This window comes from Lemur catta, chromosome 1 (assembly GCF_020740605.2).
Source record: "Lemur catta isolate mLemCat1 chromosome 1, mLemCat1.pri, whole genome shotgun sequence".
Classification (NCBI taxonomy): Eukaryota; Metazoa; Chordata; class Mammalia; order Primates; family Lemuridae; genus Lemur; species Lemur catta.
Window position 1 is genome coordinate 107906551 of NC_059128.1, and position 27935 is coordinate 107934485.

General features: G+C 59.0%; 3 protein-coding genes across 8 annotated transcripts in view; 2 read left to right on the top strand and 1 right to left on the bottom strand.

Annotated features, from left to right (window-relative positions):
* The window catches only part of DOT1L (DOT1 like histone lysine methyltransferase), a 52569-nt gene extending 37458 nt beyond the window's left edge, over window positions 1-15111 (top strand). For 4 of the 6 annotated variants that reach the window (XM_045543955.1, XM_045543986.1, XM_045543967.1 and 1 more), the window contains 9 exons: window positions 408-892; window positions 1025-1160; window positions 1584-1730; window positions 2612-2726; window positions 5012-5595; window positions 5826-6031; window positions 7894-7958; window positions 8442-9386; window positions 10067-15111. In XM_045543955.1, the coding sequence (XP_045399911.1) occupies window positions 408-892; window positions 1025-1160; window positions 1584-1730; window positions 2612-2726; window positions 5012-5595; window positions 5826-6031; window positions 7894-7958; window positions 8442-9386; window positions 10067-10665 (3282 nt within the window). In that variant the 3' untranslated portion in view covers window positions 10666-15111. The remainder of the gene's footprint in view (window positions 1-407; window positions 893-1024; window positions 1161-1583; window positions 1731-2611; window positions 2727-5011; window positions 5596-5825; window positions 6032-7893; window positions 7959-8441; window positions 9387-10066) is intronic. The other 2 variants (XR_006733530.1, XM_045543994.1) reach the window with 2 other exon arrangements.
* A 505-nt stretch (window positions 15112-15616) lies between these two features.
* PLEKHJ1 (pleckstrin homology domain containing J1) lies at window positions 15617-17765 on the bottom strand. The gene is made up of 6 exons (XM_045544049.1): window positions 17477-17765; window positions 17315-17382; window positions 17170-17236; window positions 16356-16446; window positions 16200-16263; window positions 15617-16129 (listed from the first exon to the last, which is right to left on the bottom strand). The coding sequence occupies exons 1-6, from the start codon at window positions 17685-17687 to the stop codon at window positions 16064-16066; spliced, it is 567 nt and encodes a 188-aa protein (XP_045400005.1). The 5' UTR covers window positions 17688-17765; the 3' UTR covers window positions 15617-16063.
* Window positions 17766-18076: 311 nt separating this feature from the next.
* SF3A2 (splicing factor 3a subunit 2) lies at window positions 18077-27935 on the top strand. Its single transcript, XM_045544018.1, has 9 exons — window positions 18077-18175; window positions 21768-21931; window positions 23025-23096; window positions 24450-24496; window positions 24748-24857; window positions 26051-26100; window positions 26195-26335; window positions 26915-26983; window positions 27082-27935. The coding sequence occupies exons 2-9, from the start codon at window positions 21806-21808 to the stop codon at window positions 27838-27840; spliced, it is 1374 nt and encodes a 457-aa protein (XP_045399974.1). The 5' UTR covers window positions 18077-18175; window positions 21768-21805; the 3' UTR covers window positions 27841-27935.

The following is a 27935-nucleotide window of genomic DNA, read 5'->3' on the forward strand; positions in this document are numbered from 1 at the left end:
ACAGGCAGAAACTTCCCTCAGGCTGACGGCTTGGAGGAAACACCGCTCCATTTGAGAGGGGTGCGATCCTTCCTCCGGTCTTCCTAGTGGTTTTTGTGCTGACAAATCTATTTTTCACAGAACGAGATCTCTCTGTGTATGTTTGTGTTTCTTGCTGTTCTTGGTGGCGTGTTTCCTGTTGACGAGTACACGTCTACGGAGCCGTCCCTGCCACTCACGTGCCATTTTATCCACGCTCCCCGGGGCTTCCCGGCCTGACGCTAGACCATGGGCCACTTTGGTTTTTTCCATCATACTCAGTTGATTGGCATCCGGCAATTCCCCCTGGGTGCCGTGCGCGGCAGGGTCCCAGGGATGGCGCCCCCGTCTGTCGTGGCTTTGGGTCTGACGCTGCCTCTGTTTCTCAGATCAGCATCGTGGAGCTGGAGAAGAGCCAGCGGCAGCAGGAGCTTCTGCAGCTCAAGTCCTGCTTGCCACCCGATGATGCCCTGTCCACGCACCTGCGTGGGAAAGGCACCCTGGGCCGCGAGCTGGAGGCTGACCCCGGCAGGCTGCACCTTGAGCTGGACTGCGCCAAGTTCTCGCTGCCCCGCTTCAGCAACATGAGCCCGGAACTCTCCATGAACGGCCATGCCACCAGCTATGAGCTCTGCAGCGCCTTGAGCCGGCCCTCATCTAAGCAGAACACTCCCCAGTACCTGGCCTCTCCCCTGGACCAGGAGGTGGTGCCCTGCACGCCCAGCCATGGCAGCCGGCCACGGCTGGAGAAGCTGTCTGGCCTGGCTGTGCCTGACTACACTAGGCTCTCCCCGGCCAAGATCGTGCTGCGGCGGCACCTGAGCCAGGACCATGCAGCGTCCAGCAGGGCGGCCGCCAGCGAGCTGCACCCGCGGTGAGTCCCCCAGGGTCTGTGGAGGACCTTCTCTGCGAGAGTGCCTCAGTTGGGAAGAGCTTCAGGGCTGTGTGCTGGGCCTGGGCTGCCCCAGGAGGGCTCCCCAAGAGTGACCGGGGCTTCTCCTCCCAGAGCTGAGCACGCCAAGGAGAACGGCCTTCCCTACCAGAGCCCCAGTACCTCCAGCAGCCTGAAGCTGAGCCCTCAGGACCCTCGTCCCCCGTCTCCCGGGGCCTTGCAGCTCGCCGGGGAGAAGAGCAGCGAGAAGGTGCGGCCCAGGCCCCTCCCGCCCTCTGCCTGTGCTCCTGGAGCTCACGCTGAAGCGGCAATGCCCAGGGCTTAGGGTTAGCAGGAGAGGGGGCCCTGGTCACCTCGGGGTGGAGGAGAATGTGTGCCCCGAGTTGGGGCTGGTGGGAATGGCACAGGCGACACTGGGCAGGCACGGTGGAGGGTGCAGGGTCTGGGTGGCGGACGGGGTTTATCTGTGTTGTTGGGCTGGGAGCACTGGTGTGATGCAGAGCCCCCCTCAGGAGTCCACTGTGTCCTTTGGAAGTGACAGGAGTGTACCTAGAACATTCCAGTGCAGCTTCCACGGGGAAGAGCTGGGGCCTGAGGGTCTAGGACTGTGGGGGCAGTTGGTTGGGGGCCCCTGGGGCCTGCTGACCTGCGTGGTTGCCGGCGTGTGCTGCAGGGTCTGAAGGAGCGTGCCTATGGCAGCAGCGGGGAGGCCATCACCAGCCTGCCCATCAGCATCCCACTGAGCACGGTGCAGCCCAGCAAGCTGCCCGTCAGCATCCCGCTGGCCAGCGTGGTGCTGCCCAGCCGCGCAGAGAGAGTGGTGAGTGTCCCGTGTGCCAGCTGAGGCAAGATGGAGTAGAGGGGCTTTTGCAATTTTTTAAAAATTGGGCACTTAAATTTCAAGCACACTGTAAAATGCAAGAAAAATAGAATATCCCAAACCCATATTAATTATGATATATTTTGCAGTTTTTGTCTCCAGTCCGTTTCTCTGATAGAAGGCAGTGTGTGCAGGTAGAGAGGGAATGGAACCCAGGTCAGGAGGACCCCAGCCTCCCTCCTCCAGGGCCGTCTGCAGCGGCTGCAGCCTGGCTCCCACACTCGGTTCTCCTGTCCCATATCGGTGGACACACGGATGACCGTCTGTGTAGCATGTGGCGGGGTTTCCTGGGCAATGAGTCATTTCTCTTTTTGTTTTTTCATTGAATACAATTTACACACTTCAATGGTTTTTAGTATATTCACAGACTTGTGCAACCAGCTATCTCTAACTCCAGAACATTCTGTCACCGCCAAAAAGAAGCCCCATCCCAGCCGGGCGTGATGGCTCACGCCTGTAATCCTAGCATTCTGGGAGGCCAAAGTGGGCAGATCGTTTGAGCTCAGGAGTTTGAGACCAGCCTGAGCAAGAGTGAGACCCCATCTCTACTAAAAAAAATAGAAGGAAATTAGCTGGACAACTAATAAAAATATATAGAAAAAATTAGCCGGGCATGGTGGCACATGCTTGTAGTCCCAGCTACTCGGGAGGCTGAGGCAGGAGAATTGCTTGAGCCCAGAAGTTTGAGGTTGCTGTGAGCTAGGCTGATGCCACAGCACTCTAGCCCGGACAACAGAGTGAGACTCTGTCTCAAAAAAAAGAAGCCCCATCCCCTCCCGACCACGGATCTACCTCCTGACACACTGGCTTTCCCTCCACAGAGGAGCACCCCGAGCCCCGTGCTGCAGCCCCGAGACTCCGCGTCTACACTTGAAAAGCAGATCGGTGCTAATGCCCACGGTGCTGTGAGCAAGAGCCTTGCCCTGGCCCCTACAGGTAAGGCCCATCCTGCCCCCACAACTCGGGAATGCCCACCAGGCTGGCTCCGGCCTGAGTACCTCCCGGCAGTGGGTCTGAGCTGCAGCCACAGTGAGCCCCAGGGACCTGGTCAGGCCTGAGTCTCCCTGACACTGATGCACGCATTGGCTGTTCCAGCCTGTGCTGTGCCCTGCTCCCATCAGGGGTGGTCTTGTCGCTCACCCAGCTGCGAAGCGTTGGGGTCTCTGAGGTCCAGGACTCGGGGATCAGGTGGGCACACAGTGGCGCCTGATGCAGGCAGCCGTGGGGGTTGGATGTGTAGCTGCCTGCTGGGTTCTGTTCTCCTTCGGAAAGCTTCAGCCACACGGAGTTACGTTAACACAGGGCTTCGCAAACACTTTTGCTGTAACGTCCCTCCTATCATCCTACCTACCTACCACTCAGTGTGCAAGCAGCCAGTGCCAATATGGAAACAGGTGGGTGTGGCTGTGCGCCATTAAAATTTATTTGCAACAACAGGCCATGGGCCAGACTCCCAGGCTATAGTTTGCTGGCCCTGTATTAACTAATACATGGTGTGACATGGCAGGTAAGTTTTTAGGAGTAAAAAGTAAAGTGCAAGAGGCTGCTATTTAGACAGGTGCAGCCTGTGGACAGTTGTCTTTCTTAGGCCTGAGGAGGCCACCCGAGGCCACCAGGTCCCTGGGGATGCCCTCAAGTCCAGGGATGGCCCGTCCTGTGCCCAGCACAGGTGACGCAGGGCTGTTCTCTCTGAAATAGTTACATTGTCAGGAAGTTTGTGACCAGGGCTTTGGAGGCGTCTAGGAAGGGGCTCCCTGGCAGGCCCAGCATGTGGAGTGGGAACTGTGGGTGCAGTTGTGTGCAAGTCTCAGACCCACCCACAGCATCATGCCTCCCTTGCAGAGTGGGAGGAGCCTCAGCCTGAGTGGCCCTGCCTCCCCCATCAGTCACTGCTGTTCTTCTGTGCCCTCCCTGCGGCTTGTGTCCCTCAGCGGGCTCTCTTCCTCCCCTCCCAAGCCTCCCTGATCCTCTGGGAACCTTCTCTGCTGAGCGCTCAGCGTTCTGATGCGCCCAGGAGTGGAGAGATGTCTCAATGACTGTTCTGCAACTCACATGTGGTGGCTGTACCAGGGTTTTGTTTTTTTTTTTAGAGACAGGTTTTCACTCTGTCACCCAGGCTGGAGTGCAGTGGCGTCATCACAGCTCACTGCAGCCTCCAACTCCTAGGCTCAAGTGATCCTCCTGCCTCAGCCTCCCAAAGTGCTGGGACTGCAGGTGGAAGCCACTGCACCCAACCAGGGGCATTTTTTAAGGCCCTTGCCTGGTACCTTTGTGCCTGGAATGTGCCACAGGCCCCACCTCCCATGGACACCATGCTGCCAGTGGCCAGGCCCTAGAGAGGAGAGTGCGCTGGGGCCAGACTTGTGATGAGCTCCAGCCAGAGAACCCACACGTCCCTCACACTCAAGCTGGGGCCGCGGCTTCCCTGTCCCTGGGGTGGTCTTGAAGTGTAACTGCAGCCTGGGCAGGAGGGGCCTGAGAGGGCCCTTGGTGTTCATGGTTTCCACAGCAAGTGGCCTCGTGTTTCTGAGCCCAGAGCTGTCCTCTGTGGCCAGGAGGGAGGAAGTGGTTCTGGGGGTCAGGCCAGCCTGGGACTCTTGCCAGGGCGGTATCTCTGGGGCGGGATCGTGGCCAGGCACACTTTGCTGTCTAGGGACACTTAACCCAGCCCAGGGCCAGTTCAGGATAGATGTCCTGGCATAGGTGATGTCTCAGCTGAGACTTGGGGGCCTCGGCAGTTCAGCCTGGTGGCCGGGGCCCTGGTGTGCAAAGGCTCAACCCCTGAGGGTCTGAAGGTGGAGGCAGGTGGGCCAGGCTGGTGGGACCCACCAAGGGGCACTGCTGGGGCGTGGTCACGGTTGGGGTGGGAGTCAGTGGCAGTGAGCGTCCCCAAGACTCCATGGGGCAGCGTGGCAGATCTCTCCCGCTTCTGACTCCCTGTCCCCTCCCACTCCCTCTCCTCCCACGTGACCCCAGAACACAGAACCCTCAGTGTCGTTATCTCCCACTCGAGATTGACTGTGGAACCTTCCGGATCCACACCCAGGGCCATGTCTGACTCCAGGACCGTCCCCGCTTCCCTGGGCTCTGCCGGCTCTGCCCTGGGTAGCCCCTGGAGGAAAGCCTTCCCAAGGTTGGCTCCCTCTGCCAAGATGGGTCCTGGTGTCCACACCGTGGGCTCCAGCCATCCTGGGTCCCCTGAGAAACTGTGTCCCCCGCAGGCTTCTCCTATGCGGGCTCGGTGGCCATCAGTGGGGCCCTGGCCGGCAGCCCTGCCCCACTGGGCCCAGGAGCCGAGCCGGCCACCTTCGAGGACTCCTCTGGCTCGGGGAGCATCTTTGCTGCTGTGGGGTCCCGCAGCTCGACGCCGCAGCACCCACCCTTGCTGGCGCAACCCCGCAGCTCCCACCCAGCCTCTCCCGCCCACCAGCTCTCCACCAGCCCCCGACTGGGTGGGGCCACCCAGGGCCCCCTCCCCGATGCCAGCAAGGGGGACCTGCCCTCTGACGCTGGCTTCTCGGATCCGGAGAGCGAAGCCAAGCGGAGGATTGTCTTCACGATTTCCGCCGGCATGGGCAGCACCAAGCAGTCGCCTTCCAGCAAGCACAGCCCTCTGAGTGCGGGCACCCGCGGGGACTGCGGGCAGAGCCACGGGCAGGACAGCCGGAAGCGGGGCCGGAGGAAGCGAGCGTCGGCTGGGACCCCTAGCCTGAGCACAGGCGTGTCCCCCAAGCGCCGGGCCTTGCCACCTGTGGCTGGCCTCTTCACGCAGCCGTCGGGGTCCCCCCTCAACCTCAACTCCATGGTGAGGACGGGGCCCTCGGACAGGTTGGGGTGCGAGGGGGATCGGGACAGGGATAGGGAGGCAGACACATGGCTGACCACAAAGCCCCGTCCATGTGAGCACAGAGAGGGGTCAGACGTGCCCCCGCCATGTCGGGAGGCAGAAACCCCACGACACCTGTCAGGTGCCCTGTCCTGGGGACCTGCCTGTCTGTGGGGCCTGTGCAAATCTGCTTTGTCTCTGCCCCTCAGGTCAGTAACATCAACCAACCCTTGGAGATCACGGCCATCTCGTCCCCGGAGAACTCCCTGAAGAACTCCCCCATCCCCTACCAGGACCACGACCAGCCTCCCGTGCTCAAAAAGGAGCGGCCCCTGGGCCAGACCAACGGAGCACACTACTCCCCACTGACCTCAGACGAGGAGCCCGGCTCGGAGGACGAGCCCAGCAGCGCCCGGCAAGTTGCGGGGCAGGCAGGCAGCAGGGCCTGGTGGGCACGGGTGGGTTCAGTGTCAGGTGCCGGCTGGCGCTGGCTCAGAGGAAGGTGTCAACTTTGTAGGAAGCATCTTCTCGAAAGTCCTGCGAATATGTCGGGCGTCATCTGCCTCCCATGCAGCGTGGGGTGGGGTCTGTGTGCCTGAGGTCGGGCAGGGTGGCTTCCCTGGGGTCAGCACGGTGTCCTGACACACGTTTAACATCTCTGGGTTAGGAGAGAGAAGGGAGTGGAGTCGGCCACAGCACGCCTGGCCCAGTTTATCTTACTGTGAAGAACCATTTATTTTTTTAATAATAGCTTTATTATGTGTAATTCGTGTACCATGCCACTCATTTATAGAATTCAAAATTTTTCAGTGTATTCACAGGGCTGTGTAAACATCACCATTATCTAAATCCAGAACATTCCATCACTTCATCCCCATGAAACACTAATTCCCCAGTCCTCCCCAGCTCCTGGTACCCACAAATCCACGTCCTGTCTCTGTGAATCTGCCTTCTGGACATTTCCTATAAGTGGAGTCTCACACTGTGTGTCCTTCTGTATCTGGCGTCTCTCACTGAGCACGATGTCCTCGAGGTCCATCCACGCTGTGGCCTGTGTTGGAGCCTCGTCCCTTTTCATGGCTGAGTGATATTCCAGTGTGTGGATGGACCATGTCGTGTTGTGTCCATTTACCCATCGATGGACAGTTGGGTTATGTCTACCTTTTGGGCCATTATGAATCATGCTGATGTGAACAGGGGTGTACCAACAGCTCTTTGAGACCTGCTTTCAATTCTCTTGGTGTATACTCAGAACTGGAATTGCCAGATCACATGGTAACATCGTATCTAAGTTTTTGAAGAACCGCCTTATTTTATGTAGCATCCATGCCATTTGCATTCCTATAGGCTGTGCATGAGGGTTTCAATTTCTCCACATCCTTGCCAACACTTCTTTTCTTTTCTTTTCTTTTCTTTTCTTTTCTTTTCTTTTCTTTTCTTTTCTTTTCTTTTCTTTTCTTTCTCTTAATTGTAGCCATCTGAGTAGGTGTGAAGTGGTATCTTGTCATTTTTTTTATTTATTTGCTTAAATTTAGAGGCAGGTACAAGTGGTTTCCCATTTGATGGCCAAAACAGATACAAGCCCCTTATCAGATACACGATCTGCAGATCTCCTTGGTCTCACTTTGCCACTGGTGTCCTTTGAAGCACAAAAGAGTTAACTTTTGATGAGGTCCCATTTGTCTCTTTGCTTCTGGTGTCTCTGCTTTTGGTGTTGTGTTAAGGTGTCCATTTTGTTCCTATTCCACACGCATGTGTTATATTACAAACATGTTTTACACTTGGGTGCTCTGTTTTTCTGTTGGGAACGCCCAAGGCGGGGTTCCAGAATCTTTTAGGGATTCTTCTGTGTCCTGGAGGTCACAGTGTTGTCTGGGGTATACAGTAAAACTACTGACACATGGGACACGTGATTTGACACACCTGCAAATCCTAGCTCCGTGCACAGCTGGGACCATGTGCCGGGACAAACACGGAGGGGCTTGTGAGAGGAAAGAACAGCTCCCCTCGGGACCTGCTTGCTTCCCCAGTCGAGTGCTGTGGCTGAGCTCTCAGCCCTTCGCCCCAGCAGAGGTCCTGGAGTCCCCGCCAGGACAGTGCCCTGTGCTGGGCCTGGCACGATAAGGGCAGGTCTTGGCCCTGGGAATCCGGCCTCGCCAGCGGGTCCTCCTGTTGGGTGGAGAGTGCGCTGCGCCTCACCTGCCTCCCCCTTCCCTGAGCTAGCCAGTGTTAGTGCACGGTCAGATTTCAAACATTAATGATCTTTTTTTCCCTCAGAATTGAGAGAAAAATTGCAACGATTTCTTTAGAAAGCAAGTCTCCCCCGAAAACCCTGGAGAATGGTGAGTAGTGAGTGCTCCTGGGGTCTCAGATGTCCAGGGCCAGTTCCTCTGCTTGGGGCTAAGCTGCCTTCTAGACTTGTCTCTGGCAGAGGGTGGGCACCCACTAAGCTGGCACCTGCTGGGTGGCGGCCGTGGGGGCCTCTTCACATTCCTGGCCTCACAGCCATCTGTGTCTTCACACCCTGCCGCCCCAGGCTGCCATGGCCCCGTCTGCCTGTGCCTGTGTGGCCCGTCAGTCACCTGGGGACAGCCTGTCCTTGCTGCTCAGAGCTGTGTGCAACTTGGTACCTTTCCCTCCCTGGGAGGCACCAGTTCTGGGCAGAGTCTGGCCCTGCAGGACTTCTTCCTATCCCCAGACTGCCCCAGCCTCCAGCTCTGCCGCCCTGTCTCAGCCTCGGGCCTATGGGGGTGGGGGGCACAGCCCTGTAGGGCCACTGTCCAGAGCACCCCGGGTCTCATGCCTCTGCCTGTCCTCCCTGTCAGGTGGCAGCTTGGCGGGAAGGAAGCTGACGCCCGCAAGCGAGCCTGTCAACAGCAGCAAGTGGAAATCCACCTTCTCACCCATCTCCGACATTAGCCTGGCCAAGTCTGCGGACAGCCCGCTACAGGCCGGCTCCGCCCTGAGCCAGAACTCCCTGTTCGCGTTCCGGCCCGCCCTAGAGGAGCCTGTCGCCACCGACGCCAAGCTCGCCGCTCACCCCAGGAAAGGCTTTTCCAGCACCCTGGCCGGGGCTGACACACTCAGCCCAAGCACCAACCCCTCGCATGGCTTTGCCTTTAGCGGGGGCCTGGCCGCGGAACTCAACTTACACAGCTTCAGCGACGGTGCTTCTCTCACCCACAAGGGCCCCGAGGCTCTGGGCTCCCCGCTGAGCTTCCCCTCGCAGCGGGGCAAGGAGGCTGCGGAGGCCAACCCCTTCCTTGGCAAGAGGCAGCTGGACGGCCTATCTGGCCTGAAGGCCGAGGGCGCCAAAGGCAAGGAGGCGGGCGAGGGCAGCCTGGCCCTGTGCGTGCCTGGGGAGAAGGTGCCCCCACCATTGGGCATCAAGGCCAGCAAGGGCCGGGACCGCGAGCTTGACCTCAAGAATGGCCACAATCTCTTCATCTCCGCAGCAGCCGTGCCTCCCGGGGGCCTCCTCAGCGGCCCAGGCCTGGCCCCCGCGGCATCCTCTGCAGGCGGTGCGGCCCCCGCCGCTCAGACTCACCGGCCCTTCCTGGGCGCCTTCACCCCGGGCCCACAGTTCACACTGGGGCCCGTGTCCCTGCAGGCCAACCTCAGCTCGGTGGCCGGCTCATCTGTGCTCCAGTCCTTGTTCAGCTCGGTGCCGGCCGCTGCGGGCCTGGTCCACGTGTCCTCCGCCGCCACTAGACTGACCAATTCGCACGCCATGGGCAACTTCTCCGGGGTGACAGGCGGAACAGTTGGAGGTAGGCAAGAGCGCCTCTCCTGCCTGTCAGTCCCGAGGGCAGGGCTCTGGCTCCCGTGCAGGTGACGACTCTTCCTGGACAGCTGGGGCTGGTCACCAGCTGCCTTGCAGGGTCCCTTGCAGGGCCCAGCACAGGGGGAGCAGCTGCGCCCTCGAGGCCTCTTGTCTGCACTGGTACCTGCTGCCTCGTTGCCGTCAGGAAATCCAGGCAATGGTTGTGTGGGCAGCAGACTCCTTGCCGAGCTGCCTGTCGGGTTCTCTGGTTGTAACGGCGTCCCTCTCGTTTTCAGAAGGCCACGGTGCACATGGTCACTAGGGCATTATTCTCTCCTGTGGAGGTCACCTGTTTAAGAGTGACCGCCCTGGGCCCTGGCACAGCCCGGGAGCTGGTGCTGTAGAAGCGAGTCCTGCGGCGCCTGCCATAGATGCAGGCGGGAGCGGAGCCGGGCCGAAGCGGCGCCCTGGGCCGGGCGGGCTCCCTGCGGGGCGGGCGGCAGGTGGGCCCAGAGGGGCGGGCGCCCCGTGCAGGTAAGCTGGTGCCTGCGCTGCCGCTGCCTGCGCTTTGAGCCTGCACACGCTGGAGCTGGCCTGCGACCTGCTTCCCCTCTGTGCTGCGCTTCTCTTCGCTTGGACTGGACAGTGCCCACCTGTTGAAGCTGAGTTTTTCTCTCCTGTTTGCAGGTGTCTTTAACCACGCGGTGCCTTCCGCCTCTGCTCATCCGTTTGGAGCCCGTGTCGGCCGCGGGGCCGTGTGTGGCAGCGCCACGCTGGGCCCGAGCCCATTACAGCCGGCGGCCAGCGCCTCGGCCTCTTCCTTTCAGGCCCCGGCCTCGGTCGAGCCTCGGCCGCCCCCTCCGCCTCCGCCTCCCCCGCTCCCTCTGCCTCTGCACCTGGGCCGGCCCCCTGCGGGGCCACCCACCCTCCACGCACCCCCTAACGCCGCCTTGCCTCCTCCCCCCACGCTGCTGGCCGCTAACCCCGAGCCCGTGCTTCTGCAGAGCCTTGCGTCCATCCCACCTAACCGCGCTTTCTTGCCCTCCGCCTCTGCCGCCTCCCTGCAGCCTGCTAACGCCTCTTTGTCTGCCAAGCTGGCCTCCCTCCCACACAAGGGCGCCCGCCCCTCCTTCACGGTGCACCACCAGCCCCTGCCTCGGCTGGCCCTGGCGCAGGCCGCGCCTGGGATCCCGCAGGCCAGCGCCACAGGGCCATCGGCTGTGTGGGTTTCCCTTGGCATGCCGCCTCCTTATGCCGCGCACCTTTCGGGGGTTAAGCCGCGATAAAGACTTGCTTAGCTAGCAGTTCGTATTGTGTAAGGTAAGGCCAGAGCCACGCCTACTGGCTCATTCGAGACTGAACTGCCCTTCCCCTGGCACAGAGGACAGCTGCAGGGCCCCACAGAAGGGCCGGGGGTTCTGAGGTGGAAAGAGGGAGACAGCACCGTAGAAGGGCCTCAGGATGGGCAGCAAGCACTGGTCATGGTGTGGCCCAAGCGCGGGGCCTGCGGAGTTCAAGAGCGTTTTGGGGCTGTGGCTGCCCACAGTAATCCTGGTCCTGCACCGGCCCTGGCAGGGGAGGCTCCCAGAGTGCCCTCCAGGCCCCGGTGACCTGGGCGCCGTTCTAGTTCCAGGGTTCCTGGCACGTGGCAGCCATAGTGTCCGTGGTGGAGTTGCCAGGAACTAGGGTGGTGTGATGGCAGCCCCACGCCAGCGTTGAGCACAGCTCCCAGGGCAGGGTGGGGAACTTGCAGCCTGAAGGCCACTGTGGCCTTCTGGGTCCTTAAGTGCAGCTTTTTGGCTAAATTCAGATTTTACAGAACAAATCCTTTTATTAAAAGGGGAGCAGTGGAGAAAGATGAAGCTTTTCTTGCCTCTTTTGGTGTTTAAAATTTAAGAACAATCTTGAAATCAGGAGGCCTAGAGCATTAAGAAAATGCACCGCCCGTGAGGCCCCAATGCTGCCTACCTTCTAAGACGGGCAGGATCTTCCAGATGGGGGCCCCGCCTACCTGCTCTAGGGGAGCTGGGGGTGACAGGTGGGGCCACCAGGGCAGGCTCTGCACCTTATCGGGCCTGTGGCGCCCTGTGGCTCTGGTGCATAGCTGAGGGCTCTCAGTCCCAGAACATCAGGGCTGAGTTGGACCCACCAGTTAAGACAGCAATACCTTGGGGGCCAGGAGGAAGTTGGGGCGAGAGTTTGTTGGGTGCAAGGCTGGCAGAGAGCGTGCCACCCCTTTCCCCCAGGGAGACAGTGTCACCTGTAGCCCCCGGTGAGGACTGGGACAGGAGCTGGGTGCAGGACCGTGTGCTGCCGGCTGCCCTCCCATGTGTGTGATTGGACGCAGACCTGAGACTTGGCTGCTGGGTGGGATCAGCGACCTGGTCAGTGCCAGTCACCAAAGGGCTGGGGACAGGTATGCCGGGTGCTGCTGGAGTCCTGAATGTAGGGTGGCTTTAGCTGGACTTGATCTCTCATCCTCAGAGGAGGCAGTGGTGCGGCCGGGCTGTGTCTCCTTGTGGGGGCTACTGGAAGAAGGCAGGCAATTGGTGTTGGGCTCTCCGCGTTGGCCCACAGGGTCACTTGCCTCCAGCAGAGGGAGCTGGCCCTACACCTGCCTCAGACCGTCCCGCTGCACGGGGCAGCCCCGGCCCAGTGTGGCTTGTGCACACAGACCTTCGGTCCCCTGGCCTGGGTGCGTGTGGGGCGCCTCAGAAGGAGGTGTTAACAGTTCTCCCCTGCTGTGCCCCTGCAGGTAACTAGGATTTCTACCTCAACCGCGAGACCTATGCAAGGACGGTGTGGACCAAGGCGCCCGCTGCACGGTGCTCGCCGGCCTGCCGGGCTTCCCTGAGCAGTGAGGAGGACGGGAGGACGAGCTCTACTGTGAATCGCGGCACACCCGCAGGAGAGGCTGGGCCTGGTCCAGTTGTACTGTCGATAGTTTTAGATAAAGTATTTATCGTTTTTTAAAAAGTATAAACAATTCTGACTTATTTTATTCCATCTAAGTCGTCAGAGGCAACCTATTAAGAAATATAAATATCTATATATAAGAGGATCTATATAAAGACGCGTGTGAAGGGCTGGCCCGCCAGCGGAGTCGCCGACAGCCCGCCTTGGTGCTATGTCCCGGCCGCGCCCTCCACCGTGCTTGGTGCTGAGCCTAGACGCTGACCAACGCCGCCGACGCCCGTTCTCAAGCTCCCACCCCGCCCCGTTCCTATACCAAAGGCAAAGGCACGTCCACCCCTCCTCCCGTCCCTGTGCCTGCCTGGGCCTTCCCCTCCCAACCCTGCACTGTGAACACCCAGACTGTTAACCCCGGGGCTCAGGATCCTGCCTTTGGCATAGGAACGGCTGGGCAGGCCCCTCCCCGTGTGCATGGCGACGTGGCCTTGCGGGCCGAAAGGAGTAGGCCCCACACTTAGCTCTGTGGTCTGTTCTGAGTGGTGCTCTGAGGAGGGGTCATCCGGGACCCCCAGCAGCTGGGTGGGCCTGCGTAACAAGTGCATTTACTTTGTATCTCTTTGCTGTTGTGGCTCGGAGCACGCGTGTGACGTGGCAGGTCGGTCGTGGGTCCCTGGTGTTTCTGTACAGGAGAGAGTCACACTGACGAGTGACAGTATTTTATAGATGTGATGAGAATTTATACATTTCATAGACTTGACTGCATTTATTTTTAGATGGTATAATGCACAGTGAACTTAAAAAAAAAAAAAAAAACAAGGGGAAAATCTTTTATTTATTCAAGTGCACAAAAGTGGCCCCCAGGCCAGCCCCACCCCAGACCCTGCCTGGCTGCAGCTCCAGAAGCCTGGAGCAGAGCTGCCACCCCTGCCGCGAGTCACCCAGGCCCGCGTTACCTGTCAAGTTCATGTTCATGTGCATCACGCATGTCTGCAGGTTCTTGCGGCTCCTGTGGGTGTACCGGGACAGGATGTGTCTGCTGGAGCCTCGTGTCTCTGGCCCCAGGCCTGGGTTGACGCACTTCCCACCCCACACCCTGCCCCAGCCTTGGGATGGGGTGTGGATGGTAGAGTAGAGCAGAGGCTGAGCTTGGCAGGAAGGCAGGACCGTTCCAGGTGCTTCCAGAGGTTTGTGAAGGGTCTGGGGCTTCTCTGTTGTCTGAGCAGTGGTGTCTGGGCAGAGCCCTAGATCCCCTGACACGGTCAGCATTGGCTACAGGCTACCCACTGGGGTCGGTAAATGGCAGCAGGTCCTGGCAGGGGGTGTCCTTGACCCCCGTGGTTTGTGTGTCTGGGCCCCAGTAGGCCCGTTGTCAAGTGCTTGCCCCTATAAGGTGGCATCAGGGACCCGCCTTCCCAGTGCTTCCCGGCCCCGCCTACCTTCCCTTCCCAGAGACTGCTGGCCACTGGCCCTGGCAGTCTGCTGTGCTCAGTCAGAGCAGGTGTGTCCCGTCCCGTCCGTCCCCCAGCGCCCTGCTGCTTGCCACCACCAGTGGAGGGAGCCCTATACTGGGCTCCCAGCTGGGGGAGGGCCTGGAAGAACCCTGCTTGCCCCTGGGGGCCATCCCGTCCCACCCCCAACAGTGCATATCTCAGATCCCTCCACCCTAGCAGTAGACTCTGAAGATGGTGCTCAAGACCTGCATTCACACTGGCCCGTCCTCCCTTAGGTGGCTGCTCTGGGTTCCTTCCTCCCTTCACGTTGGTGCTCTCAGCTTGTAGGTGCTGTGCCCTGGCCTTCCGGACAGGGTGGCCACTGGGCCCAGGGAGCCAGGGCTGAGCCACCCAGTACGGCTCCCTGAGACGCTATGGGGTTGAAGCAGAGAAAGTGGCACATCTCTAGAACAAAACACATTCTTTCATAAACACTGTACGCTTCTACCCACCACCCCGGGGATGCAGGCGGCTCGGCTGCCAGTACAGGTCTTGCTAATAAGTGCTGGGCTTCGGCTGATGTGCCATGTGTAGCTCATCCTACAGAACCAATGTCCAATGTATAACTTGAGTGTTGGGATACCAAGTACCACATGTCTGGACATGCTGGGTCTCAGGTGCAGCTGGCACGGGTGGAGTCTCAAGCCCGTTGGGGGCCATGCGTGCATCTACACACACAATAACCGTGGTACTGATGGCTGTGGTGGCCCCCGTTATCTGAGCCCCAGTACTGTGCCCACCCAGATGCCCCCAGAGTAGCGTCAAGATGCCACTGCACAGGGAGACAGGTGGCAGAAGCAGGATAACCATGGGGCCTCATGGCCCGGGGTCTGGCACTGGTGCCTGGGGTGGCTTCGCCAGGGCAGCTGTCTCGGGGCATCATGCTGCTGACTATGGGCCGCTGTAGGAAAGCCTGGGGGGCTGCCTGGTGGCCCTTGCTCAGGAACCCCCTAACGATTAAGACTGCCCCCTCTGAGGCCCTGTGAGGCCCCTTGACTGGCCAGAAGGGACTAGCCCCCAAATGGTGACTTATTTATTTATCCACCCCCAGGACGCATCCTTCTGCTCAGGGGTCAGCGGGGGACCCCCCCTCCCCTCCCACCCACACATCATTTGGTCAAATGGTCCATCCATCGGCTGCTTCTTTTTCTCATGTCTCAGCCTGTTTGTAACTCAAGCTTTGCTGTCTTTACAGTGAACTCTTGTATCTAAACTGCGTGCATTGTCACGGTCCCCTGCGGGCTGCTGCCTGGCCTTTCCCATGGCACTCCGCCACATCCTGCGTTTCCACCTCTAGATGCTGTAATAAAGAGACTGTTTTCACTTGGATCTGGTCTGAGAGATTTATTCCTGGGTGACACAAGGTATCCCTGAAGTGGGACTGTCCCCTGGCAGCAGCTATGGGCCCCAAGGCCAGCAGAGGTGCCCAGGAGGGCTCACACTGGTTGAGCCAGGCCCCCAGGATAGCCTTTCCTCTGTCTTCCCTCTGGGGAACTCAAACCCTTAACATGGGCAACACCCTTGGCCTTTACCTAGTCCCATGGGTGAAAGGCCAGTCGAGGTCCCCGGCCACACCGAAGGGCAGTGCCCTGAACACCAGGGCTGGGACTACAGTCACCTTAGGATTCCTGTGACCCCACTCCACCCCCATCCCTGGGGTCCCAACCGCCCCCACCTTCCCTGGCTTGGGGTCCTAGGTCTCCCTCAGCGCAGGTGATCCAGCCCCTGTCCCTCAGGCACTTAAAATACTCAACCTGGAAGAGACCCCCACCCCTGAATGCCTCCCCTCCCTCAAAGCAAGGGGCTCCCACTCTTACTTCACTGCACCACCATCCACCACAGAACAGAGGTACCTTTATTTGAACAAAACAAGATGCTAGCCTGGGGTGACCCCTCCCCAGGAGTCCGGCAGATTCACAGCTGGCTGAGGGAGACAGCCCCTCGCCATTCACAGCATCGTCTAGCTTAGTCTAGCTGAGTACATTCACTCAGCGCAGGGCAGGAGCTGCACCAGCCCAGGTGCATGCCAGGCCCTGGAGGGACACGGCTGAGGGGTTGGGGCGGGGCTCCTGGGAGTGGAGCCTCATGCCTGGCAGTAGCACATGCTACCAAGTGCCAAACCAGTCCAGTGGTTCCCAACGCACGGGGAGAGCAGCTTGCCGTGTCATTTCTCCAAAAAGGCGGCCCCTGCCCACCCTCACCCTGCCTCTGGCTTTGGTCTTCAAACCCAAACGCCTCCCACTGAAAATCCAGGCTTGGGTGGGGCAGGCGGCTGCCCATCTCATGCCTTCAAGCTGCTCAGCTGGAACCTGGCCTCCTCGGATATGCCAAACTGCTCCAGGGGGTCCTGCGGGGCAGACGGGTGCCATGAGCTGGGCCTGGAGGACCACCCCTGCTCCCCCAAGCCCTGCACACACCTTGCCTGTCATCTTCTGAATCTCCTTCCTGTAAAAGATAAGGCTTCTCCGCATGAACTCGTAGCTGCAAGAGAGGGCAGTGCTCCATCAGATTCCCACTTGGCTGAGCGGCTGTGCCCCAGCCCCCAGCTGTCCCCACACGCCACCGGGCCCCACCTGGCCCGACGTAGAGCCTCCGTCCACTCCTCACACTGCTCCTCGCTGCAGCACTCAAAGTAGTACTTCCTCTCCGGGTCCTCAATGAAGCCTGGGGAGGGAGCCAGTCCCTGCTCTGTCAGCCACAAGGCTCAGCTTCCTCTTTCTGGTGCCCCAAAACCATCCCCCTCTGGACCCAGCATCTGGTCATCATTCTGCCTGTCATGGGCTTAATTTCAGCCTCCAGAACCTAGGAAGGTGGCCCTAAATCCTATCTGACTGGTCTCTTTACAAAAGCGAGAAATTTGGGACACCGAAGCGCACACAGGGAGAACTCCCTGTGAACATCAAGGTGACGGTTCTACAAAACAAGCAGCCCAAGGATTGCCAGCCACCACCAGAAGCCCAGAAAGAGGCCCCCAAAGGACCTAGCCTTGATCTCGAACCTCCAGCCTCAGAAACTGTAGAGAAGTGTTTCTGATACTCAAGCCACCCAATCTACAGAACTCTTACGAAGACCCTGGCAAACCGGGAGAGGTCCCACCGTCCCCTGCACACGTGCATCTCCCACGGAGACCGGGGAACACCCCCCAGTACACAGCACCCGGCTCGGCACCCCAGAGAGCGACAGTTCTGGTGGCGGCTCAGGAAGCGACTCGGCCGGCTTGACCACCGGGCCGCGTGCGGCACTGCCGGCGTCCCACGGGCGGGAGCCTCTGGGGCACCTGGCAGGTGCGCGGGGCGGCCCGGGGAGAAGACCTGACCTTGAGCTGCCCGCGGACAAGGGACTCTCGAGCCCGGGGAGGGCCCGCGGCCGCGCTCCCCGCGCACTCACTGATGGAGAAGTTGCTGGGCTCCTCCCGGGCGACTCTGCAGCGCTCCAGCAGCAGGGCTCCGACGGGCTGGGGAGACACGGGGCGCCGGCCGTGAGCGCGCGGCCCGCGGGGACCCCCGCCCGGGCCCGCACCCCGCTCCCCTACCTCGGCCTCATCCGTGCGAAAGTAGAAGAGAAAATTCACCACCAGCTTCACCAGCCGCCGCTTCACCACTGCGGGCACAGAGCGGGCTCAGGGCGGCCGCGGGACCCCGCCCCGGCCCCCCGTTCGTCCGCGCCCCGCGCCCCGGCCCCCGGCCCCGCTCACCGCTGCCCTTCTTGGGACCCCGCATGCCCAGCTCGGCTGCCAGCTCGGCCGGCTGCCGTGACAGCGCCTGCAGCTCTTTCTCGTTGTAACGCATGGCGCCGGGGACCAGAGGAACCTCGGGGACCAGGGCGCGGGCCCGGCCGCGGCCGGCGCCAAAAACGTTTCGGGGCGCAGTTCCGGAAGCGCCGCGCGAGCTGCTGCGCCTGCGCATCCGGGGCCGACCGTTCCCGCCGGCACCACTGGGGGGCGCTGGAGCCCTGGGGCCCCACGTAACCTTGAAACCGGAAATAAGCTGGACCTGGGTGGAAGCAGAACCAAATTACCACCCCCCTGCGACTGGCGGAGCCCTCCCCCACGGCTGCCGAGAGCAGGCAAAGGGAGCAGTAACGTCTCAGGGAGGCTGAGCTCGCCCTCTCGCGAGAGAGGGGCCCACGCGGCCGGGAGCCACCCAGAGCGCTCGCTGAGCGTGTTGTGCGCACGCGCACCTCGACTTCCGGCCGCAAGTTCAGCCCCGCCCCCTTGAGTCTTTTCCCTCGCGCCTCCACAGCCTCCGGCCCGCGCTGGACGGGCCGGGCATGCGCACACTGCGGGCTCCGTCTCCTTTAACCCGGAAGTGCTTGTTTTGCTCACGACGCGCGTGCGCAGAGCCAAATCGTGGCGGTGTCTGATAAGGCGGCTGCAGCAAGGCCTCAGGCGCGGGTGAGTAGCGGTCCCGGGTGTAGGCTGCGGCCGCCGGGGTCCAGGAGTTCCCTAGAGGCGAGCAGATGTGGGAGGGAGGCGTCTGCGGCGGGGGGCGCGGGCTGCGGGGCGGGCGGCCGACCTCCCTCCTCCCGCGGGCGTCCGGCCTCCCGCACCCCGCGCCCTCCGGCGTCCCGCGCTGGGAGAGACCCTTCTCCCTGCCCGCTCGGCGTTCTCCCGGCAGACCCGTTGGGGTCCGGTCGGGGATCGCGGCTAAAATGGCGTCAGGCGCCTTCCTTGTATCCCAGGGTTTTTCCGAGTTCCAACTTACATCTGTTAGTTGACTGGCTTTGGGATCGTGGCGGGTCACCAAAGGACACCGCGAGCATCAGTTGTCTTAACTGTTAAGACAGGAGTAACAGCCTAAACTCCACGCCGAGGGCGAGTTGAGACAGTAGGTAACCTGCTTTGCAGGTGCATCCTTGGGCGCTCAGATGTAGGTGCCCGGGTCCACCGCTCCCGTCTGCCCTTTGGCAGCACAGAACAACCGGGAGGAGCTCTGAAAAACAGATTGCTTGCTCTTAAGGAGATGGTATTTCCACCGAAAACAGCAATTAGTCCCTGATCTCTGGTCCAATCCCAGGCCCCAGAGGCTGCTTCTCCTCAATTCTTAAAGCCGTTTTCGCTGGTCTTTACCTTCATAAATAACGCACTTCTTCTGGATATATCGATTTTTAGATACCATCTGCTTATTTCCTATCATGGGCGGTGAGATCTTACTTTTCCCTCCCATCCTTCCACTTCAGTGTCACCTTCTTACCCTAAATGAGTTTATATCACAAGCTTTAGTCAAATTAATGGTTGTATTTTCTAAGGCTGAAAATACTGTTGGCTGATAAACCAAGTAATACATTCAACCAGACTTCTTTTCTTCCGCGCCCCCCCCCAAAGCTAATTAACTTCAGGATTTTCTTTTTTGTTTCATTAGCCTGGTTTTTATTTCTTTCACTTGTTAATTTTTTCGTCGAGGCTTCAACATCTCACACATCTATCCGAGTGTATTTTCCACAGGTTTTTTTTTTTTTTTTTTTTGAGACAGAGTCTTGCTCTGTTGCCCGGGCTAGAGTGAGTGCCCTGGCGTTAGCCTAGCTCGCAGCAACCTCAAACTCCTGGGCTTAAGTGATCCTACTGCCTCAGCCTCCCGAGTAGCTGGGACTACAGGCATGCACCACCATGCCCGGCTAATTTTTTTCTATATATATTTTTAGTTGTCCAGCTAATTTCTTTCTATTTTTAGTAGAGACGAGGTCTCACTCTTGCTCAGGCTGGTCTCGAACTCCTGACCTCGAGCGATCCACCCGCCTCGGCCTCCCAGAGTGCTAGGATTACAGGCGTGAGCCACCTCGCCCGGCCTCACAGGTTTTGATAAAGTGATCTCCCTTCTCCTGCCAGACTCCCAAATCCTCTTGCTCCAAATTGGACTGGTTGCTCTCTAGCCTTGCAACAGAGCTGTTCTCCTAGACCTTTGTGTCATTGTTCTCCTGGGCTGGCTTCTGTTTTCCATCTGGGCATATGTTTTCTTCTCTCTTTTTTTTTTAAGAAGTGTGAAATGAAGTTTATTGAGGAAGGACAAGGTAGATTTACAAAACAAGAGCAAGATATAGGTTTACAGAGTAAGAGCAAGATACATTCGCCACAGAACAGTGAACGGACCCCTCTATTGTAACAGAAGGGCTCTAATTATGGTCACCAAAATGTCAGGGTTTGGGGTTGGTAATTTTGTCTATTCTCGGTTCTTGGTGTGCTCTTGGTCGAAGAATGACCAGGCACACCAAAAGCAAGGGAAGCATGAAATGAAGTTTATTGAGGAAGGACGTGATAGATTTATGGATCAAGATACAGGTTTACAGAGTAAGAGCAAGATACATTTGCCGCAGGACAGCGGACGGAAACCTGTTGTAACAAAAGGGCCTCTTTTTTTCTTCATTCTGTCAGAGCAGATCTCTTGGTAGCTTCTGAAGTAATAAGGGTTTTTTTTTTTTTGAGTCTGTGATTATCTGAAAAATGACTTTATATTACTCCCGTACTTAGAAGTTTGACTGGGTATACAAATCTAGATTGAAAGTCCATATTCAGATAGTGACAGCGTTGGTTTAGTTTTCTGTGTTGCTCTTAAAAGGTCTGACCCTATTCTGGTTTCTGATCTTTTGTTTCCAGTTTTCTTTCTGTCTAGCAGAAGCCTAAGATTTTTCTTGGTGGTATAAAATTTCCCGATCCATTTATTGAGAGTCTCTTTATTTGTTGATCTGGGTGGGTCCTTTCTATCTGGACAATTAGGTCTTTTTCATCCTGAGAGTTTTTTAAAATTTTTATTTGATAACACTCTTATTTGTTTGATGATATTTTGCAGTTTTTATTTTGTTGGATTTTATTTTTTCCAGTTCTCACTCTGGAATTTCATCTAGGCTCTTTTTCTCCTATTTTTTTTTTCAATGTTTTGTTGTTCTTTTTTTTTTTTGAGACAGAGTGTCGCTTTGTTGCCCTGGCTAGAGTGAGTGCCATGGCATCAGCCTAGCTCACAGCAACCTCAAACTCCTGGGCTTAAGCGATCCTACTGCCTCGGCCTCCCGAGTAGCTGGGACTACAAGCATGGGCCACCATGCCCGGCTAATTTTTTCTATATATATTTTAGTTGGCCAGATAATTACTTTCTATTTTTAGTAGAGACGGAGTCTCGCTCTTGCTCAGGCTGGTCTCGAACTCCTGACCTCCAGCGATCCACCCACCTCGGCCTCCCAGAGTGCCAGGATTACAGGCGTGAGCCACCGTGCCCGGCTTTTGTTGTTTTTTATGAAAGATTTGACTCTTACCTTGTGGCTCTGGTATTGAATTTTTTGTTTAGATTGGCTGTTTTTTTACTTTTCAAGGGCTTCTTTTTGTTTTAATCTGACTTGTTACCACTTAGCTTCCTATTCTAGCTTCAGGATACAATAACTTCCAGATAATGAAGGAGAATGTTAACAATTTCTTTGTTGGGGTTTCCATCGAGTTTCTTTTTTCTCAGATACATTTTGAACATCTCCTGTGCATTAGGTGGTGAGGATCCACAGACAGAAGTCTTCCTGCCTCCACCGAATTGATAGCTGAGCCCAAGAAATAGAATTTAGGTTGGGATGAGTCAGTCAACCAGAAAGGGACTTTGGAGAAAGGAGGGAACACTGGAAGGTTGAGCAGTCAGGGAAGACTTCCTGGAGGTGGTGACTCGTTGTGAGAACTTGGCCTTGTCTTGCCTGATTGGGCCTTCTGTGGGCTCCGCATTGCCATTTCACTCTGGGCTGTGACCTCCTTGCCACCCTTCTCCAGGGTCACTTGCAGAGGTGCCCATGATCCTTTAGGACCCAGGTCAGGAGCCTCTCAAAACAGGTTCCGGCTTCCTGTTTCAGTGCCTGTCCCACAGGGGCCCCAGCCTCCTGGAATAGACTCCATGGACTAGGGCATGGTCCCTGGGCCTGGCCGGATTCTGGATTCTGCGTGGTGGGAGTGCAGGGTGAGGGCCAGTCCCAGCCGCAGCCACTGCACCTACACCTATAGTCACTCTCCTTTTTCTCCACAGGCTTCACCCCAGTCTGCTGAAGCCCCAAGGCCGGCACCATGGACTTCCAGCATCGGCCTGGGGGCAAGACTGGGAGCGGGGGCGTGGCCTCCTCCTCCGAGAGCAACCGCGACAGGCGGGAGCGCCTCCGGCAGCTGGCCCTGGAGACCATTGACATCAACAAGGTGGGCCCTGTGTGGGGGGCACGTGGAGGGGGCAAACAGAGGCCTGTGGTGAGGGCAGGGATCCAAGGCGGCCAGGAAGAGGCACTACAGGGCTCTACCCAAGACCCGGCCCCTGCCCACACTGGACGTGCTCTTCACAGCCTGGGAGCTCGACCTTGGGACTTGACCCTGGCTTGTGCAAAGACCCCGGGGAGCCTGGGCCAGATGGTTCTCTGGGGTGGGGCCGTCCTGGGCACAATAGGGTGCTGAGCATCATCCCTGCCTCCACCCACTCCATGCCAGCGGCCCTCCCCAGCTGTGATAACCAGTGTCCCCAGACATTGTCCTCTGGGGTAAGACCCTTGGCATCAGCATGTGGTTCCCCTTAGACTCTGAAGTCCACCAAGATGTGCCGAGCCCTCGCTGTGTGCTGGCTGCCCTTGAAGTGCCCCTGGGCCTGGCCTGTGAAGTGGTTCTGTTACTGTCCCTATCTTCCAGATGAGGAAGCAGGCTTGGAGGGGGGTGGCACAGCTGTGGGTGGTGGGGTTGAGATTTGAGCCCTGGTCTGTCTGCTCTGGTGCCTGAGGTGAGAAGCGCATGCCCTGGCACCTCTGCTTCCGGAAGGAGGGAGCCCAGCTGCCCTGGCTGAGGGCCTGCGGGATCGTGGGTCTTCAGGCCACTTGTTTGGCCCATTTGCTTTTCTTCTGCCTGTGTCTGGCTAGTGCCAACACTTGGCCCGTTGGTGTGGTTAGGGGACAGACCCGTGGCCCAAGAGACAGTGACCAGCAATGCTATCCTGGCTCTGCCCCCTTAGACTCAGAACTGCCCAGAATGTGGGCCTGGGATTCCCTGGAGTCAGGCACCCGGCTCTGCTGAGTTGGCCCCTGCACTTCCATGAGACCCCGGGTGGTTTGCACCAGTGTCACCAAGGCCTCCTGGCAGGCCACCGACCCTAGTCTCGCCTGGTCCTGCATCACAGAGACACTTGACCAGCCACAAAGGACAGCTGAGGAAAGGACTGTCCCACCTTGGAGTGCCCTGACCACAGGGCAGGGACAGCTTGGGGTGGGTGTGATCACCTGCTATCTAACTGGACTGTTCGTTCCCTCCCCAGGACCCCTATTTTATGAAAAACCACCTGGGTTCGTACGAATGCAAACTCTGCCTGACGCTGCACAACAATGAGGTGTGTTCTCGTGGCTCCCATGGGTCTGGCCAGGGCCCGGCTTCCCGAGGTGCTTCCCTGCCCCAAAGCTTCCTCTCGCTGCCCAGCGAGGCGTGTCCCTCCAGCGCTGTGCTACCCTATTCCTTGCATGTCCTGGTCCCCACACCTGTCCCCTGAGACAGTATTACAAGCCTGGGCCCACCACTCAGAACTTGCCACTCACTGGCTGGGGAGATTGCTTCGAGTTTTGTCTTTCTGTGGAAGAAATTGATGGTTGTAGGTACAGGCTGAGTCCCGTTGTCCCTAGCTCTGTTCTGGACTCCTGGCCCCCGAGGCCACCACCACTGCCAGTTTGCTGGGTGTCCTTCAGTCCACTTTCTTTGGACACTGTTGATACCATGTCTCACATAAGTGTGTGTCTGTGAGCAGGAGGTACGGCGTGAGTGACAGGCACTATCACATGCCTTTTGTGTTAAGTCTCGCACAAATAATAATGCACCTGTCACTTGGCGGTGGTTTTTGTGCTATGTTGTGGTTTCGAAATCTAGTCAGCTGGGTGTAGCTCCAGGTCACTTTTAAGGGTTGTAAGATTGTCCAAGTGACACTCCAATGAATAGCCACAATTGTCCAAGTGACACTCCAGTGAATAGCCGCTGGACCGTCATCCACATTGGACTAATTTGTTCACTAAGGAGCAGGTTTTGTTTATTTTTTTGCGTGTTGAACATTTGGTTTGCTTCTGACTCATTCATGTCTGCAGGCAGGGCTGAAGGGAGCAGTCCCAGAGACCAGGGTCTCCCTGCCAACCCCAACTCCTGGATGGTTCTCTGGGGCTGGGTGTCCTGGGCACTGCAGGTGCTGAGCAGTATCCCTGCTGCCACCCACTCCTTGCCAGGAGCACCCCCAGCGTGGCAACCACAGATGTCCCCCATTCATGGCCCAGTGTCCCCTGGGGGGTTGCAGGGTCACCCCCAGTGATACCCCGTGATAGATGCGTTGCATGCTGCCTGTGCGGGTATGCTGGAGATGGAACGGCGGGTCACAGAGTACACTGGTTGCCAAGCAGCTGTCTACAGCCCAGGCTGGTCCAGCTATACATGCTGCAGTGTCCCGCACTCCTGAGGCTTCCCATCTCCCTCAGCAAACCGGCTAGAACTGGTTTCCTCTGCACGAGTCAGGTGCCCGCTTTGCTCCAGGCCTCTCCAGTTGCTCTGTCCCTGCGGACAGGCCAGCCTGGCTCCTCTCTGGGCCCTGCTCTCAGCAGGCCTTGGCAAGGGCTGGCAGGCTGGATGGTGATGGCTCAACTTTGGAGCAGGGACCTGCCCCCTTTGCAAGTGCACTTGGCCTTGACTCATGTTTCCTTCTCCACACCAGGGGAGCTACCTTGCACACACCCAAGGAAAGAAGCACCAGACCAACTTGTGAGTACCTCATGCGTATGCCCCCAACCCATGGCTGACGCTCGCACCTCCATGAGGCCCTGTGCTGGCGCCAGATTGAGGTCTCCGATAGGTGTTGGAGAGAAAGGAGGGGTGTCGAGAACCTATCGCTGTTTCATCCCCAGAGTAGATGAGCACCAAGGTCGGGGCGGGGGAACTGCCAGCACCAGGGCCTGTGGCCTTGGTGGTCTGCATGGGGAGGGGCCCCAGTGCCGAGTCCGTCCTGCCCACAGGGCCCGGCGAGCAGCCAAGGAGGCGAAGGAGGCCCCTGCCCAGCCCGCACCCGAGAAGGTCAAAGTGGAGGTGAAGAAGTTTGTGAAGATCGGCCGCCCGGGCTACAAAGGTGAGTCTGTCCGGGAGTGGCGCTGGCTGGCAGCTGCTCAGCAGCATGAATGGGCTCTTTGGGCTCAAGCACAGGAGGCGGGACCTGACACCCTTGTCCCTGAGCCTCAGAACCACTGTCCTTTGGCCTTTGACGCCATCCCTCACCCACGCGCAGCCTATTGCTGCTGTCCAGGATGCTGGGTGAGTGTCCGTCCCATCTGGCAGACCTTCCCTGGCCGAGCCCGGGTCCACACCATCCGAGCCCCGCCATCCCTTGCGTGTGGAGCTCGGCCTCCCCTCTTCGCACCTCTGTCAGGGTGTCCTGGAATCTCTTCAGAGTTCCTTACATTCCAAGCAAAGTAAAAGCAGTGCAAGGGCACCAGGACCCTGGTACATCCTCGTCACCTCAGAAGAGGACAGGGAGAGGAGTCTGGGAGCAGCTCACCGAGTGGGACTGTCTGGGGTTGGCTGTCCCAACAAGCTGGGCGGGTGGCCAGGCTGGAACAGGATTGACTTCTGCAAGTTGAGGAGGGAAGAGGGCCACCTGCCTAACCAATGTGCTTCATAGATGCTGGGGCGTGCTGTGCACCTAGCGCTGCATAGGGGACCCCACAGTGCTGTGGCCTGGACAGGCCTACGTCACCAACGAGGGCCGGCTGGAGTCCTGGGGCCCGGATGGGCAGGCCATGGCAGGGTCTTAGGTCTGTCCTCAGTACACTGGGGAGACAGAGGGCTTATGGGGAACGGGGCCATGTAGGGAACAGACAGGAGGCAGGTGGCTCTGCAGGGATGGGGCTACCACCTCTAGCAGCTGAGCTGTGGTGTGAGGGGTTCAGGCTGGCCTCACTCTGGTGGCAAAGTGGTCTCTCCCTGCCGCAAAGTCCTTGGCTCCTGCCCGGTGGTGTCCCAGCGTTCAGGGATAAGGGACAAGGTCAATGCCACAGCCTCCAGGAGCTATGAGACTGAGCACCATGTTGGATGGTATTTCCTGCTGGGCTCTGGGGATGGGGCCCACCTTCCAACCCCTGCCTGGGTGATCTTGGGTAGGTGACCTGGCCCTGGTATACCCGCGCCTCACCTGTAGCACAGAGTGCCAGGCCCAAGTGAGCCCATCCAGCCTCGGAACCTCCCTGGCGTCCTGCCCTCCTGTTGAGTGGGCGGAGTTAGCTGGGGGCCAAGCCGGCCCTGACCCAATTTTCTTGTGTGTTGCAGTGACCAAGCAGAGGGACTCGGAGATGGGCCAGCAGAGTCTCCTCTTCCAGGTGAGATGAGGCTTCCAGGTGTTGGGCATGAGGGGAGGGGGTCCCAGAGGTGCTCCCTGAAGGGCGGTGCTGCCACCCGGCTGTGTCCCCACAGATTGACTACCCCGAGATCGCTGAGGGTATTATGCCACGCCACCGTTTCATGTCCGCCTATGAGCAGAGGATTGAGCCCCCAGACCGTCGCTGGCAGTACCTGCTGATGGCCGCGGAGCCTTATGAGACCATCGCCTTCAAGGTAGCATGGTCGCTGGGACCCTTCAAGACCCCATGACATGTGGCATCAAGGAGTGTCTGCACAGTTGAGGTGGGGTTGGCTGCCAGCCCACTCCAGGGCACCCCACCCTTTGGCTGGAGGTGTCCCCCCTTAGTGTACCCTTCTTCCTGGAGAAGGTGCTTCTAGTGACTCCCACTGTGGCCACAAAGTGCAGACCCTGATGTGGGCTCAGCACCCAGATCTGTGAGGCTTTGGCCAGGTGACTTAACCCCCAGGGGCTACTGTAACCTGGGTCTCATGCCTGCACCGGCAGCAGCAAGTAACATAACTGCAGCCTCCCCAGAGTGGTGGGATTGGCAAGCAGCTGAGCCAGAATCTGCCCTAAGTCTGTGTCACCCCAAAACTGAACCTTGTCACCCTACAAAAAGCCGTATCAGGCTGGGCCTCCCTGAGGCTCCGAGGAGGGGTACCCTTGAGAACCCGGGAAGCTCGTGCCTCGGGCTCCGTTGAGTGCTTGGCCTGAGTGGCAGCCCTGCAGCCCTGGGCCTTTGTCCTGAAGTCCAGGGACTAGGAGTCCTCTCTGTCACCGCTGCCTTCCAGGTGCCCAGCAGAGAGATTGACAAGGCTGAAGGCAAGTTTTGGACTCACTGGAACAGGGAGACCAAGCAGGTCAGTTATGTGGGCCCTGGGCAGTTCGGGCCTGGCAGCACCCTGCCTGGCCATGTCCTCGTGCCAGGGCCCTGCCGAACCTCTTCATTTCTCTCTAGTTTTTCCTCCAGTTCCACTTTAAGATGGAGAAGCCCCCGGCTCCACCCAGCCTCCCTGCTGGGCCTCCCGGGGTGAAGCGGCCCCCACCGCCGCTGATGAACGGGTTGCCCCCGAGACCACCGCTGCCCGAGTCCTTGCCACCACCCCCACCAGGAGGCCTGCCTCTGCCACCTATGCCTCCCACGGGGCCTGCACCCTCAGGGCCCCCAGGACCTCCCCAGCTGCCCCCACCAGCCCCCGGGGTCCACCCCCCAGCACCAGTGGTCCACCCCCCCACCTCTGGGGTCCACCCACCAGCTCCTGGGGTTCACCCCCCAGCACCAGTGGTCCACCCTCCCACGTCTGGGGTCCACCCCCCGGCCCCTGGGGTTCACCCCCCAGCACCAGTGGTCCACCCACCGGCATCTGGGGTCCACCCTCCAGCTCCAGGGGTCCACCCTCCAGCTCCAGGGGTCCACCCTCCCCCATCAGCTGGGGTTCACCCCCAGGCCCCTGGAGTGCACCCCTCAGCTACTGCAGTTCACCCCCAGGCCCCGGGGGTGCACCCACCAGCCCCAGGGATCCACCCCCAGCCTCCTGGGGTCCACCCCTCAGCTCCTGGGGTGCATCCTCCAGCTCCTGGGGTCCACCCCTCAGCTCCTGGAGTCCACCCTTCAAATCCCGGGGTGCACCCCCCAACTCCCTTGCCTCCCATGCTGAGGCCCCCACTCCCCTCTGAAGGCCCAGGGAACATACCTCCTCCTCCCCCGACCAACTGAAGAGCTGCCCCCTGGCCCAGCACCCTTGGCGTTTTCCCAGGAGAGAAGTTCCGTCTTTTGTACTGTCCCGAGCTCATTAAACAGACTCTCTCGTG